Here is a 14,951-nt window from a genome sequence, read left to right as displayed (position 1 = left end):
GAGTACAGAGTTATAGCATTCTCATATACAATGGACTCCCGTTACAACGAAGTTCTCGGGACCGGTAGTTTTCTTTCGTTCCTAGTATATCGAAATTTCGTTATAACTGAACAAATGAACAATAAAAAAGCACAAGGTGGATAACACTGCGGCTCGAATTTTTACTTCGTTGTAACCGGAATTTCGTTATAACCGTGTTCGTCATAACGGGAGTACACGCTGTATTAGATAGATACAACTGCAACTCCCTTGAAATCTTATACCCGTCTTATTCATGTTTTCCTCCCCACCCCACCCCCACCCCCAACATAAAGCTTGTTCTATAAATCTAGTGGATAGTGTCTTTCGTTCAATCTTTATAACTGCCTTTTATGTGCATTCCGGAATATACTCCATCGCTCTTCATTTCCTGTGCTCATGCCGTGTCCTTTCGGCTCCCTTCGGTTTCTCTCGGTTACAGTCGGTTCTATGAATTCACGTCTTTCGACCCTACCCAGCTGATAGCCGGTGCCACAGCAGCATTAGTAATCACAGCGACTGTCGTGTACGTCGTACAGCCGCTGGAATGGAGCCGAAGTAAAATAACATACTGGAGTCCCCACGGTTTCCCCGGGTTACGTCTGCTACAGGGTGAGTATACATGTAATAGAATGTCGTCTATAACTGCACATTGCGTATACTATACATAGATAGTCGTGCCCAGTAGTGGAATGCACCGATGATTTAAGATCAATATCTGAGTGGTGGAAAGATCTGTACCCAGCTCTTTCGTGAATTTTAACCCAGTCGAAAAATTCCGAGATCTCCTTATAGGCAGGCCATTTCTCAACAGCCTCTCTGAGCAGAGAGCACTCAGTTCCTCCTCAAAACAACTTAGCCCGCAGCTCGAATTCATCTTCTTGGCAGTCTGCATTGCAAGAACGACAGGGAAGTACCGTTCACATTCTCCGTCGTCTGTGTACGTGGTGGAATGAATTCAATGAGGGTATAGGGTAATCCTGGTAATGGAAGTTGTAGTCGCGGAAAACCTATACAATGCATGTGCTTTCATCTAGCATGTGTAAGCACAGCGTACGTCATACCAGGTTTTATACCTTCTTGGTCGTACACTGTTAACAACTCAAATCATCATATCTTCTAGGGGTACCACTCTTACACTCATGGGACCACTTTATTACCGATAGCGTACTTACCTAATACAACAAATATGAGAAGGCCTATACTAAGTACTACATCGACTACTTATACTACTACTTACTACTACTTACTACTACTACTACTACTACTACTACTACTACTACTACTACTACTACTACTACTACTACTGCTACTACTACTACTACTACTACAACTACTACTATACTACTACCACAACTACTACCATACCAGTATACTACACTCCCACTATCTCTATCACGTATACTATATGCTGCTGCTTAGCGGGGGCACTGTGGCATTCGACTTCCAATTAGAGGACCCGAGTTCGAATCCAGCCCAGTGCTTACTTTCTTGGACAAGATATGTTTTTACAAGATGTTTCTATCCACAATGTCCCGCGGCCTCTCGGCCCATAAACTGGCACTGCTAGAGTGATAGTAATGACAGGGTTTACAGGTAAAATAGTGTCAACACAGCTACAACTTCAAATCTGAAGAGACTACCACTGTCAATACTATTAAAGGGTGTGCACAGTTCTGGTCGAGGTGAGGATTTAGCTTTTAACGTTTTGCGAGATATTAAGAAACCACGTACTCTATGAGATATGTCAGAGAGCATGCAATTCTAAGAGGTATCAAAAGTTTATTTGATGAAAATTGGTTTTGAAATGGCCGAGATATCTAAAAACAAGGTGAACTAAAGAGATCCTGATAAAAGGCGTGGCCTGTAGTCTTTTATTTTTATCACTTTTTTGGATATCTCAGCCATTTGAAAACCAATTTTCATCAAATAAACGTTGAATCCTTCTTAAAATTATAATATTATGCTCTTTCATATTTCATAAGAGGTTTCTCATTATCTCACTTAGGAATGTAAAAAACATGAATCCCCACCTCAACCAGTACTGTACAGCCCCTTTAAATTACAACAACTATAGCAACTACCACTCCGCAAAGGCACTGCACTGGCACCGCACTCCGCAAAGGCACTGCGCTGGCACTGCTATCACTGCTGAAACATTTGCCCCAAACGTAGGGGAGGCCTACTCCAATTTTCCAGTATACCATTGCTAACACAAGCCGACACTGTATACCCTTCTACTACTACCTTATCTGATATGTTCGCTTCCTTCCAAATACGTGTAATCCCTGTTTTCAAATCGTGCACCCATGCAATCACACACGCACACATTAACCCGATTAACATTCCGTGCAGCTTCCATACGGAGGGTCGTGCACAGTATCTTTACTGTGCATGATTAAATTCCAATGCTTCATAGTGATTCAAGTTCACCATGGATGCGCGTGAAATGTTGACGCATCGACGCCAGCTCCCCTCCAGTCATCAGCTCCCTTTAAAAAACCGCTCTGCGACCCCAGTATAGCTGTTATACATAGTAGGCCTCCTGTACATAGTGCACTATTTCAAATAGGTTGCGAACACAGTTTTCACCATGAAGGACGAATATAATGGAGGTTGCCAGAAAAAAAAAAAATTGGAGATCATGAATGGCGAGCGGCAAACTGTCCGTGTCTTCTCTTTTTGTTGTTGCTGCTGTTGTTGAGGGGGGTGGGGGGGGGGGGGAGCATGACATTGTATGTGCATAAATGTGTGTGTGAATACAATAAACCAAAAAGCACTTGGGAAGGACGCATTCGTTTGGAAGTTGTCATTATTTTTGCGCGGAATTCCGACAAAGCATACTAGTGATACTCTGATATGGTGCAATCTTTCAGTACAGTTCTTTACAAAATTAATTACTATAGACATACAGCCGTTCAATAATATTGAATCGCGCAATTTCTGTTCGCGCTAACCCGCGTCTTTACCATTATCTACCGCATATCCTTTTTAAGTATATTAGCGATGGCGAAGAGTAATACCATCATAAAGACAAAATAATCTTCCTTGATGAGACATGACCATTTGTGGTGCATATCCAGTTTGGTTCATACGTAGCATAATATTGAGTGGCTAGAACGAACATGGGAGCATAATCATACGAATACAACTGTTGTGAGCTCAGCTCTTTTTTGTTTGTACATTGATAACCACTACGTGTTCTTCGACCTGCTCAGGTGCCATACGGTAATCTGCACAGCGTATGCAATGACCGTCTTACTCAAGGGATGTAACATATGAGTGTAACTATACGTGTTTATGATCTCCCTGCCAGGGTGAGTAGTTAATCTTTAAACGAATTATATAGGCATACGTACACGGCACTATGGTAAAACTGTACCATCGATTGATAACCTCAAAGCTTAATACTCAGTCGGATGGATATTTAAAGGCATAATTCTGCAACAAATGACAGATTCAGTCCACTGTTAGTAACTCCAATCTTATTTTTGTAGGTTAGCATTGCATACGTTATGCCATAATTTCAAATGACATTTTGGAATGCGTTTTTGTCTCCGGCATTAGTAATTCTCTTAGAAGTAGACCATGCCAATCACTAATGATTTATCATATTAGGGTCTTGAGTGCAGGCTAAGCTAGTGGCATTGATGACACTCATCGCTATTATGCCATAGGGAGTGCATGGAGGACGTTCCAAACTGCGTTATGCATGATGTATCATTATCATAAAATCACAACGTGATTGTTCGTGTTGCGGTAGGGCGAGCTTTGTCAGTGTGTCATCAGACTTCACTTGTGCAGCGAACGCAGGTACTAGGTGTACAATGTTCATGAGGGCACCGGGACAAAACAGGGATTAGTTTTCAGTCCAGGCTCATGCAATTTAAAGTGAGTCTTCTTGGTGACTGCACCTACCATTATGTCTCCAAACACCATAAAGCTATCCCATTTTCTTCATTTCTATATATCATAGAGGTTTAAGGTTAGAGAGAACTCTTTCTCTCTCTCTTAAAACTCATATCACTCAATTTAATTGTACATTACTGTATCCATGTCTCTTTCTGTGTGAATACGAACATATAATTATATATTATACTCTTGCATTGTCGTATGTATAAATATGTACATAACATATACACGGGGCAATTGTATGTATGTAACGTGCATATATATACATCGCAACAATTACAATGACAGTCCTTCATGAATACTTTGTAACACTCTATAATTTAGAGGTAGCGTGGTAGAGTGTTAACAACAGCAGTTTATTGATGAAGCGTCACACATTCATTTGAAGTCCACCAGCAGGTTTATTGAACTCAAGATACTTCGAACATGGAAACAAATTCACAAGATCCAGCCAAGTATAAGTGCGATATAACCCATATATAATATAAAAGCCGTAACCCAACGGAGGGGGTGGCTAGAGGTTTTAGCTTATCCAGGGAGGTGATTGTCTCACCTCCCTGGCTTATCTGAGGTCCTCACCTGAAGAAGGTGGGAATCCAGACTGACCCTGTTCTCTTAGTCACACTGTATATACACTGTATCTATGTTTATGCTTATTAGTCTGGTTACTATAGCTACAGACATGTTAATTAATAGCTGTACCAGTATATGTTACATGTGAACAATATACTGCTTTAATATAAAAGAGTGACTCACTTGGGGAGTAGAGATAGGGCTATACATGCTGTGCCCTGTATTATATTCTTAATCCTAGTGATATATTGTTAATCCAAAGCCTATTCAGTTGGGTTCTATTCATTCCGTTGTGACACACAGTTTCTTACTGCTGGGCACACTGTTTATACATACAGTGTTACAACATTTATCAAACTTACATACAAACCCCTTACTGGTGTTATAACCTATCAACCATACATAAAACTACCTTACACTTTGTTATGTTCAATTCATACTGTAAATTTATATGCCATCTGTCTACCCCAGAAATGTGTCATCTTCAGGAATGTGTTGTCTAAAGTAACAAAAAGAAATTTTAGGTTTGTCTGCTCTCCAATCGTGACAGGGGATAGGAGGATCTTTCTTGTCCTCTTTGGCAATGCTTACTACATAGGTGAACAAGAACGCACACAAAATTCATTGATGAAAAGCACGCACCTAAAAGGGATCTTCATTAAAAGCGAACACGCAGAATAGGTTTTCTTTTGTTTGTTTGTTTGTTCTTTAATAAAAAGGAAATCATTGCAACTTGCAATTTTGGTATATTATGATTGCTTCGATAAGAGGAAATTACGACCTTTCAATACTGTGAAGTTACAATGTAATTTGAAGTTTATATAATAATGATATATTTCGTCATTCTGTTGCAGGGCCCCCTAGGATAACAGTGTATAAACCACTGATGGGGCTACCCTGGGTAAAGAAAACTGAATAAATAAATTGATAGACAAATAAATGATGATAATAATAATGATAATCATCATCATCATCATCACCATCATCACAAAAATAACAATAATAAGATCTTCTTCTTCGTCAGTGTTGGCACTTCTCTAAAAGAGGGCCCTGCCATTATTATCACCCGAGCGTTGCCATGTACCCATTTATACACCTGGGTCGAGAGGGACATGGTGGGTAAAACATCGTGTCCAAGCACTAGGAAGGACTCGAACTCGGGTCCTCCGATTGCGGGTCAGGAGTCTTATCCACTGTGCCTCAGCGCCCCTTACATAATTATCAATCTAAGAGTATGCATAAAGAATACAGAATCATTACTCAAGTAACAGACGATATTTGTTATGAATAGAAAAGCATGTTTGTCATTATATCCACATTGTGTTCCAGTTCAACAAGTATGTTTCCCTGCATAACTCACTTATTAATTGAAATGATCATGAATTTTTCTATCGGTCTGTTATATTTTGTCAAAATGATAGATTTCCAGAGAAGGATGCGCCTTTCACAACGCTTTGGTATGACCCTACGGAGCTATGCTGGCCAGACGAAGGGCTTGGCGTTTGGTGTGTGTCCTCGGACTCGTTGTAGGAATCATAGTCGCTTCGTGGTACACCTACTCCCTTGTGAATGGGTGGTACAGCGACCCAACGAAGTTCCTGGACGTCGTTGCGACGAACCGCCATGAGTTCGAGCTCGAGATCAACGAACCGTCGGCGTGCCAGAACGAAGACGGCACCGCCAAGGAGGTTTTCCTCCTCGTTCTGGTCCACAGCGCGCCGAAGAATTTCGCTCTGCGTAGCCTGGTCCGAGATACATGGGGCGGGGTCCGGGCCGTGGACGGCAAACGCATCGTCACTCTTTTTCTATTAGGTAAGACCAGCGACGCAATCCTACAACGGCGCGTCGAACGCGAGAGCGAAGAGCACCGAGACCTGCTAAAGGAGAACTTCGTCGACAGCTACAAACACCTGACGCTAAAGACCATCATGGGTATGAAGTGGGCTGGGAATTTCTGCGCCCACGCCGGCTACGTCATGAAAACGGACGACGATATGTTCGTCGGGTACGAGAGCATCGTGAGGTACCTTTCCAACCCAGAGGTGCCCGCCGAGAACTTTATGATGGGCCTGGTCATCCGGAGCAAGCCTCACCGTGACCCCGAGAGCAAGTGGTACATCCCTGAATCACTCTACCCTGACCGATCTTATCCTCCATTCTGCTCGGGATCTGGGTACATTCTCTCCGGAGATTTGCCTTCGAAAATCTACGAGACATCTCTGGTCACACCTTACCTTCCCCTGGAAGACGTCTATATCGGTATCTGTGTCCGTAAGTTAGGCGTCATGCCCGTCCGGCACAAAGAGTTTAATAATTACCCTGTGGCGTACTCTTTCTGCAGATATAAATCTATTTTTACCACCCATTTGAGCTCGATGTCCATGACAGAGAAGCGTCAAATATGGGAAGACTTTACGTCAACTCAGGAGCGCTCATGCCTGCTGTTTAACATTATGCATACATTGTTTCTACTCTTTGTTTGATGTTTTGTAAAGCCTGAAAACAGTAGCAACAGCAACAATGGCGTCAGTGCAATAACGAATGGCATGCATATACGCAGTTAGATATAGGTTTACCGTATGCAGGCAATAATTTTATATTGAAATGTAAAGTCAACTAGAATCTACCAAAATATAATACATATATATATCACTTTTAGAACGCAAGGTACTGAAAATCCACCGTTCCGCTTTTTTTGGGACACCCGGTATACATATTTTGCTTATATTTCCCCTTTTTTGTAGCTTGTGAATAAATGCACTGCCAAAATGGAGAAAGTGAAACCACCGACATTTCACTTTGTTCATTTCATATCGGGTGTGTTCATTTTGTTGAAATGTGAAAATATATAATGGAGATCTTATGTACCATATTTTCGTATGTCTGTAGCAATACTGTGTATTATTGAAATTCGTATGTATGTGGAAGAAATCAAGTTTGAGGCAGACGTTGCTCTCTTCTTCTCCCTTTGGAGGGATCGTATACTACGGTACATTGGTGGAACTGAGAATTGGGCTTTTATTTGCGAGATGCCAGGAAACCACTTATGAAATAGTACAGACCGTACCATTCTAGGAGGAATTCAAAATTTATTTGTCGAAAATCGGTTTTGGAATGGCCGAGACATCAAAAAACAAAGTAAAACAAAGCGATGGTAATAAAAGGTGGGTCTCACTTTTTATTAAGATTGCTCTGTTTTAGATATCTCAGCCATTTCAAAACCAATTTTCATCAGATAAACGTTGAATTCCTCTTGGAATCACATGTTCTTTGATTTTCACAGAAGGTTTCTCATTATCGCACACACACACAAAACTAGAAACCTGACGACACGTCTCAACCAAAACTATAGTACGATCCTTTTAAACAAGTTTGCCGTCTGCCTGGCCTTCATTAGGATCTGGGGCTTTACGTGATTGAGTTGTGAGATGTTGTGCATGCAGCACAGCAGTAAATGCTTATGTACAACGCACAGACTCAGGATGTGCATTCAAGCTATATCTCTTGTGTATAGTCAGTCGGCTGTGCCTCTCATTTGCTTGCTTGCCATTAAATGTCTCGCCCTGAGTTTAATGTGCATCTGAAGTTGCGTTCGATGACGTTGTCTTTTTTTCTCCCCTGCGTACAGTATATTTGTTTCAAACACATGGGACGTTGAATGAGTGTTTACGTAGTCATGATGTGTGCACAGACAAGAGTAAACATAAAAAGAAGAGAAAACGACATTATTGTCAAGACAGAGTACTGTAATATTATTTCAGATACGGAATATGTTTGAACAGTTTTTGTTTTTGTTTTTTAAATCTGGGATTACCTTGTAACAAGTCTTTCGGCAGGAAGTCATGATAACAGATATTGCAACCGTAATGTTCAGGATCAATACGTCGTTTTATTTTAAGTAGGTGTAGAGAAATGATTCGTATTAAACGGATTTTGAAAAAAGAAAGACGCCTCTTTTCAGACGACCTATTTTGCAAAGTCTTAAAGGGGAAATCCATTCCAAATAAAGGCTAGTCTGACAAAAAAGAGTAAAATATTATGAGTTTAACGGTATAGTTTTGATCGAAATCGGGTGAAAAATAAGAAAGTTATGGCATTTTGAAGTTTCACTAATTTTTCAGGAAACAATTCTTGAACGGTTAATATGAATTATGCAAATGGAAAAGTGAGCATGTCATCCCCTTACAACTTGCCACATATAATTTGTACATAAAATTTCCAGTTTCTCATTCAAACGCAATAATGCTCGAGGCCCAAATCTTGGTATAACTAACTGATCACTATTCTGAAGTCATTCCACCAGGAATAATATAATATTTGACACTTAATGACAGAAACGTTGAATTTTCATCATTTCTTTTTTTTTTAAACAATCAATGGAAAATTGTGGGGTTTTGACATGTTAGTTCACTCATTTGCATAGTCATATCCACTGTTATACAAGAACTGTTTTGGAGAGATTAGCAATCTTCAAAATGTCACCCCCCCCCCCTCCCTTACTTCCTTACTTTTCATCTGATTTCGGTCAAATTTTTACCAATGAACTACTAAGATTTTACTCTTCTTTATCAGACCAACTTATACGTATATGGACTGAATTTCCCCTTTAAAGCATGCTTCAGTCACACAACTCAATGCGCGCTCAGCCTGATGTGGTCCAATTTTTGCTCAATTGATGCACGCCCTTTTGCAGACTGGACGGCATGACTTTCCGTGCAGAAGAGGACGGATGGAGTTAGATTGACCGTAATACATTCATTTCCGCCATTTTCCTGCGACCATGATTACGCCAAAGAGATTTTACAGGGTGATTCAAAAAAAAAATAGTATGTGCACGACTTCGCTGCTGACCAAAAAAAAAAAAAAAAAAAAATGCAATGCATCTCATTTCATAAGCTTAGATTCATTTCATTATCTCACTTTAATACCTTTGCGCAATTCGATCTTTGCACTCTTTTAAAGAATGCCTCCTGTTCATTCAAGCAAAAAACACATAACACACACACACACAATTTATTCATATACATATACATTGTATATATATAGATTATATATATGCAACCCCCACACCCCTTTAACTGTCTCAGGGGCTGACCAATGTTGTACAGAGGCGGATAAATTTTGGTCTGGTCTGTTAGCTTCTCTCTGTACTGGTCGGGGGTTAGCTAATCACATAGACACCAATCATCAACAAATTTCCAAACGTTAAAAAGAGACTAATTATTGCTTCACAACAACAGTGAATATAAAATGCGGGAGAAGGGATAAAATTTATGTTCAAAAAAATGTCAATGCTGCGAACAGCATATTTATTCACCGACCTGCCTTCTCGTAGGTCTAAAATATAGATACTTGATTACAAACACCAATTACTTTCCTTACAACACAATTGAACACATCATTTATCACTTTACTCTTCTACACCTTTGGAGACCTTTACTTCTTTAACACTTCTTAAGGGAAGGGGAGGGGTTTTGTTAGTAGGGAGATAATGATGTTAATGGGTGTGGCCACTTATCTCGATGTCGGCATGGTCGCTAGATGAGGTTCTCGCCTGCATATCGAGCTCGTCCACGGGGCTGGGGCGTCTGTTAACCGGTCTGCTTTCACTGCTTCCTTAATCGATTCGTCACCATTGCTGTCCACGTTGTGGCAACCTGACAGGACGCTTCAACATCTCTAATGGCACGTACCAGTCGACTATTTCGAGTTTGTTACACCCCAGATTGGTGTAAACCAAAGTTCTGTCTTGTCGTGGTGTAAAGTTTCTCAACTTGTCGTTGTCCACCAGTTACTCGCGTAACTCGTTAACTCTTGGGCAGTTCAACCAAGATCCTCGTCACGTTCGCATCGTTGATAGAGTTTAGTTGATTAATATGGAGGGGAGCATGATGTACAAGGAAAGGGGATCTCCTGACTCTATCTGCCGGTCTCTCTAATCACGCAGCTCCTCTGTTGTGTCCCCTCTCTCCTATCAATAATCTAACTCTCCTCAAACATGGTCTTTTATAACAAATTCACTATTGGTATCCTTTCCCTAAAAGTATTTCATTGGCTAAATCTTATTTTGGGGTGTGATCTTCACTGGAAATTAATTTCTTATTGGTCAGATCTTCCATTAGCTCCTCCCATTCGTTTCTGTGGAACTCCGTTTTCTCTGATTCATCTCAATTTCTGACATATTCGCCCACTGTCTTTTAGTTTCTTTATTTCCTTCTTCTCTGTAACTACTGGTCAAGACTTTATTGTTTCTTGGATAATAAAATCATAAAACATATGAATGTTAGTGTCCTTATGACGTCCAACGTCATCGTCATCATTTTTCTGAGTTGTTGTCCCTGAATTTGTCTTTGGAATTCCTGTCTGACCCACTCCACTAAAGTACATCAAAATAAAGGAGAAGTTGTGGCTGGAGAACGACCTTCTAGCCCAGCGAGGGTCATTCATGTTTTAGGGATCAGAGGGCAAAAACACGTCATTCCCATAATTTGGACTGGGGCTTTGGGGACGGAGAGTGCAGGGAACTGACCACTAGCGGGGAAAATAGCCAATGTCAAACTCATAAATTCCTAGGACCAATAACTTTTCTTGGGAGAGGAGAATTGACAAAACAAAAAAGGAAGTCTAGCTGGAAGCAAAATAAAGAGTTTCAAAAACTCCAAGAAGGGGAAAAGACTGATTCATATTGACGTCACCTGGGTGACTTGGAAAACAACTGTAATGCTTCTGTTTTCTTTAACTTTCTATCCTCTTCTATTCTTTTCTTTATCTTATGTGCTAGTAGCCATCTGGGCTACATATATATATATATATATATATATATATATATATATATATATATATATACATTGATTAGGTTGTCCACGTGTTGGCAAGAAAAGATAAGAAACAAACTGGAACAAAGTTCATGCTGTATTCACGAACGGTTTATTTCTGCTCACAAATTTTCGAGCGTCTCGCCGCCCTTTCTCAAGTGCTGACAGGGCGGCGAGACGCTCGAAAATTTGTGAGCAGAAATAAACCGTTGGTGAATACAGCATGAACTTTGTTCCAGTTTTGTTTCTTATATGTATATATATATAGAGAGAGAGAGAGTGTGTGAGAAGGGGTATCGACCATTTACAGTACCAGTGTGTGGCCTTCATTATTTGCATTCAGTGTGAAAAGAAGAGCCAGGTGGACGTAGCTAGGTCAACGTGTCTGTTTATTGCCGCCGAGCTTTCGGTCCCAAACGGACCTTCATCAGGGCTGTAACGATACAAAAATGACTCACTCGTATGGCTACACTAATGAATATATATTCATATATGTATACTAATATAAATCTAACTGGCGTGAGTCTATAATGACTGTGCAATCAATCAATCCGTAATTACAGCTGTATATAACATATTCCAATAATCATATACATAATCAATTGCATATTATTGAATACATTTCATATCACACTCGTGTTATTAATTGAGGTGAAGGTATATAACAAAGACACCAATTCAGTATCCTCATCTTATGTGTTGTGTGACAGACGACTGTAATAATATCAAACTAGACATTTTTATGTTGTCGCCCACAACATAAAAAATGTCTAGTTTGATATTATTACAGTCGTCTGTCACACAACACATAAGATGAGGATACTGAATTGGTGTCTTTGTTATATACCTTCACCTCAATTAATAACACGAGTGTGATATGAAATGTATTCAATAATATGCAATTGATTATGTATATGATTATTGGAATATGTTATATACAGCTGTAATTACGGATTGATTGATTGCACAGTCATTATAGACTCACGCCAGTTAGATTTATATTAGTATACATAATATATGAATATATATTTATTAGTGTAGCCATACGAGTGAGTCATTTTTGTATCGTTACAGCCCTGATGAAGGTCCGTTTGGGACCGAAAGCTCGGCGGCAATAAACAGACACGTTGACCTAGCTACGTCCACCTGGCTCTTCTTTTCACACTATATATATATATATATATATATATATATATATATATATATATACATATATAATATCAATTTAAAAAGCGCAAAACCTAAAGACATATATTCTTCTGCGCTGCAAAAGCTTCTGACGTGCTTGATAATAATGAACAATTAAATGAAAAGATGTGTTTTTAGCCGTGATTTAAAAAATGCTACGGTTGGGATTTCCGGACTTGTAATGGTAGATCATTCCAGAGTTTGGGAGCTGCACAGGCAAATGCTCTGTCTCCCAGTGTTACTTTTATTTTACATGTTGGATATATAAATAAATATATATATATATATATATATATATATATATATATATATATATATATATATTTATATGTATGTTGGATATATGTGTATGTATGTATATGTATGTATGTATGTATATATATATATATATATATATATATCCGTCGGGAATATATGGTTTGTTGAGGGTCGAAAAGTGCTCAATGCTGTAAAGCAGAGCATATTAGGCGTACCTGTGTTTTGGTGCCTTGTCTGCTACCGGCGGTTTCACGCTGTCGCGATCTTCAGGCAGACTCTGCCTGAAGATCGCGACAGCGTGAAACCGCCGGTAGCAGACAAGGCACCAAAACACAGGTACGCCTATATATATATATATATATATATATATATATATATATATATATATAGTACTACAACTGTAAATTGAATGGTTCTCCAAAAAAAAAGAACACTCCTCTAAAAACATGGATGAGAATCTTTCGTGAGTTGGCTGGTTTTATAATGATGGCAATTTTTAAAGGAAACCAAAACCAAAAGAAAAATGTGGATTGAATGAATGCAGTTTAGTAGTAGAGCACATCAGGGAAAGTTTGAGGAAAATCGGGCAAAAGCTTTTAATTTTTACATCTTTGGTGGTGGAACCGCTGGATGAGGAGACTACTAGAGGTTATGACGTCATGTGTGGACAACAGTGATTATGAAGAAAATATCAAGGGAATTCCGCAAAAAAAAGAAATCACTTATCTTTTATAATGAAAGAGCACTTGTCTAAAAGCTTTCAGAAAGCAGGGGGAATAATTGCTACCCTTAACGTATGTCAGTATCAAGTTGATGGAATGTGTAATTTTCATGACAACTGAATTTTTGTGGAATTCCCCTTTATACTTTGTTTACATTGTTTTCCACACATGTGTAAACTTATTTTCAACTCACCCTGTATGCTCACCAGTATAACCACCTTGGATTACTCCTAGAAGGCGGAATTATAGTGCCAGGCGGGATTTTTCACGTACCCGTAAAAACACAAACAAACAAACAAACAGGAAAAGAAAAAGAAAGAAAAGAAAGGGAAAAAATGGTTTCGCTTTCGATTGACCGACCATCAAGCAGAGCCACTGGTAATTGTGACACACTGATTGTATGCATGAAATGTCATTCGTAATGACCGATTGGCCAGCAGGCTCATTTCAATATATTGTTCACGAGTAGAAATTATGGTTAACTTTAGAATTAGAAATAGGATTGCAAACAAGCGCATTTATGATTGAGTGAAATTACTCTGACTGTATTAAGCGTTGTTGTTGTAGAGGAGGGGTTGATTGCGTTACCATCAGTCAGTCTGTAAACAGTTATGTTACCATGAAAGCCGATCACTTCAGCGGAACCTAGTTACAGCATATAACAACATGAAAGAGGTCGGATATAACAACCCCCTCTTTTGCAGGTTCCGAATGAAATGTCTATGTCACTGTACCCTGATACAGTGAAAAACCTGATATACTTAATCGTCACGGTTTTTGCCTGTTTTAGGTCCTCGGTACTCGGTTTCCTTATGCAGCAGTGACCGCACAGAAACTTTAAAAATTGATAACTTTGAACACAGTGTCCAATTTTCATCAAACATTCAATGATGTGTTCTATTGATATTGCTGCATTCACTCAATGCACATGTACAATGTATATGAAGATGAACTTGCGCTTTAAAATAAGTCCATCATCTGATAGAACTAAATAAAACCACAGAACAAAATAAGAACATAACAAGGACTATTCTTGAAGTAATGCTTAAAAATGTCCCATATTTTCTTATTATTTTCTTTATTTTTAGCAGCTTTTATCGCAGATAACTCATTTCGATCAAACTCTTCATATGTTTGACTTCCTTTCGCGACGTGTAGGATGTTGTATGGAGGAAAAGAGGAAAAAAATTGTGGTGATGTGTCATTATGTTACCATGGAGATACCTCCATGATGTTAGGCTACCGTCACAACTCAGGGCGGCGTCCGGCCGATTTGCAGCCTGCTCGGTAGTCGCTGGAATATAGGCATAGCCCAACGATTTTTGTAGAAGTTGAGCGGGCTGTAAAGCCCGAGCGATGCCCGAGCGATGCTCTGTCGATTTTCCGTCTGTCACCGGTCGCTTTTTGGTTAAAACTTAGTGAAAAGGGGGGGGGGGGAATCTTCTCCGCGCAGAGTCCAAGCAGT

The 14,951-nt window shown here is 39.5% G+C and overlaps 1 protein-coding gene across 1 annotated transcript; it reads left to right on the top strand.

Annotated features, from left to right (window-relative positions):
• Nucleotides 1-5,978: 5,978 nt before the first annotated feature.
• On the top strand, nucleotides 5,979-9,210 carry LOC139725971 (beta-1,3-galactosyltransferase 1-like). The gene is made up of 2 exons (XM_071637053.1): nucleotides 5,979-6,774; nucleotides 9,197-9,210. Exons 1-2 carry the CDS (start codon nucleotides 5,979-5,981, stop codon nucleotides 9,208-9,210), a joined length of 810 nt encoding a protein of 269 aa, XP_071493154.1.
• The last annotated feature ends 5,741 nt before the right edge of the window (nucleotides 9,211-14,951 follow it).

This window comes from Diadema antillarum, unplaced genomic scaffold (genome assembly GCF_040938485.1).
Source record: "Diadema antillarum isolate AM-2024a unplaced genomic scaffold, OU_Dant_1.0 seq00000069_RagTag, whole genome shotgun sequence".
In the NCBI taxonomy this organism is placed as follows: Eukaryota; Metazoa; Echinodermata; class Echinoidea; order Diadematoida; family Diadematidae; genus Diadema; species Diadema antillarum.
This window is presented reverse-complemented; position numbering and strand designations above follow the sequence as displayed.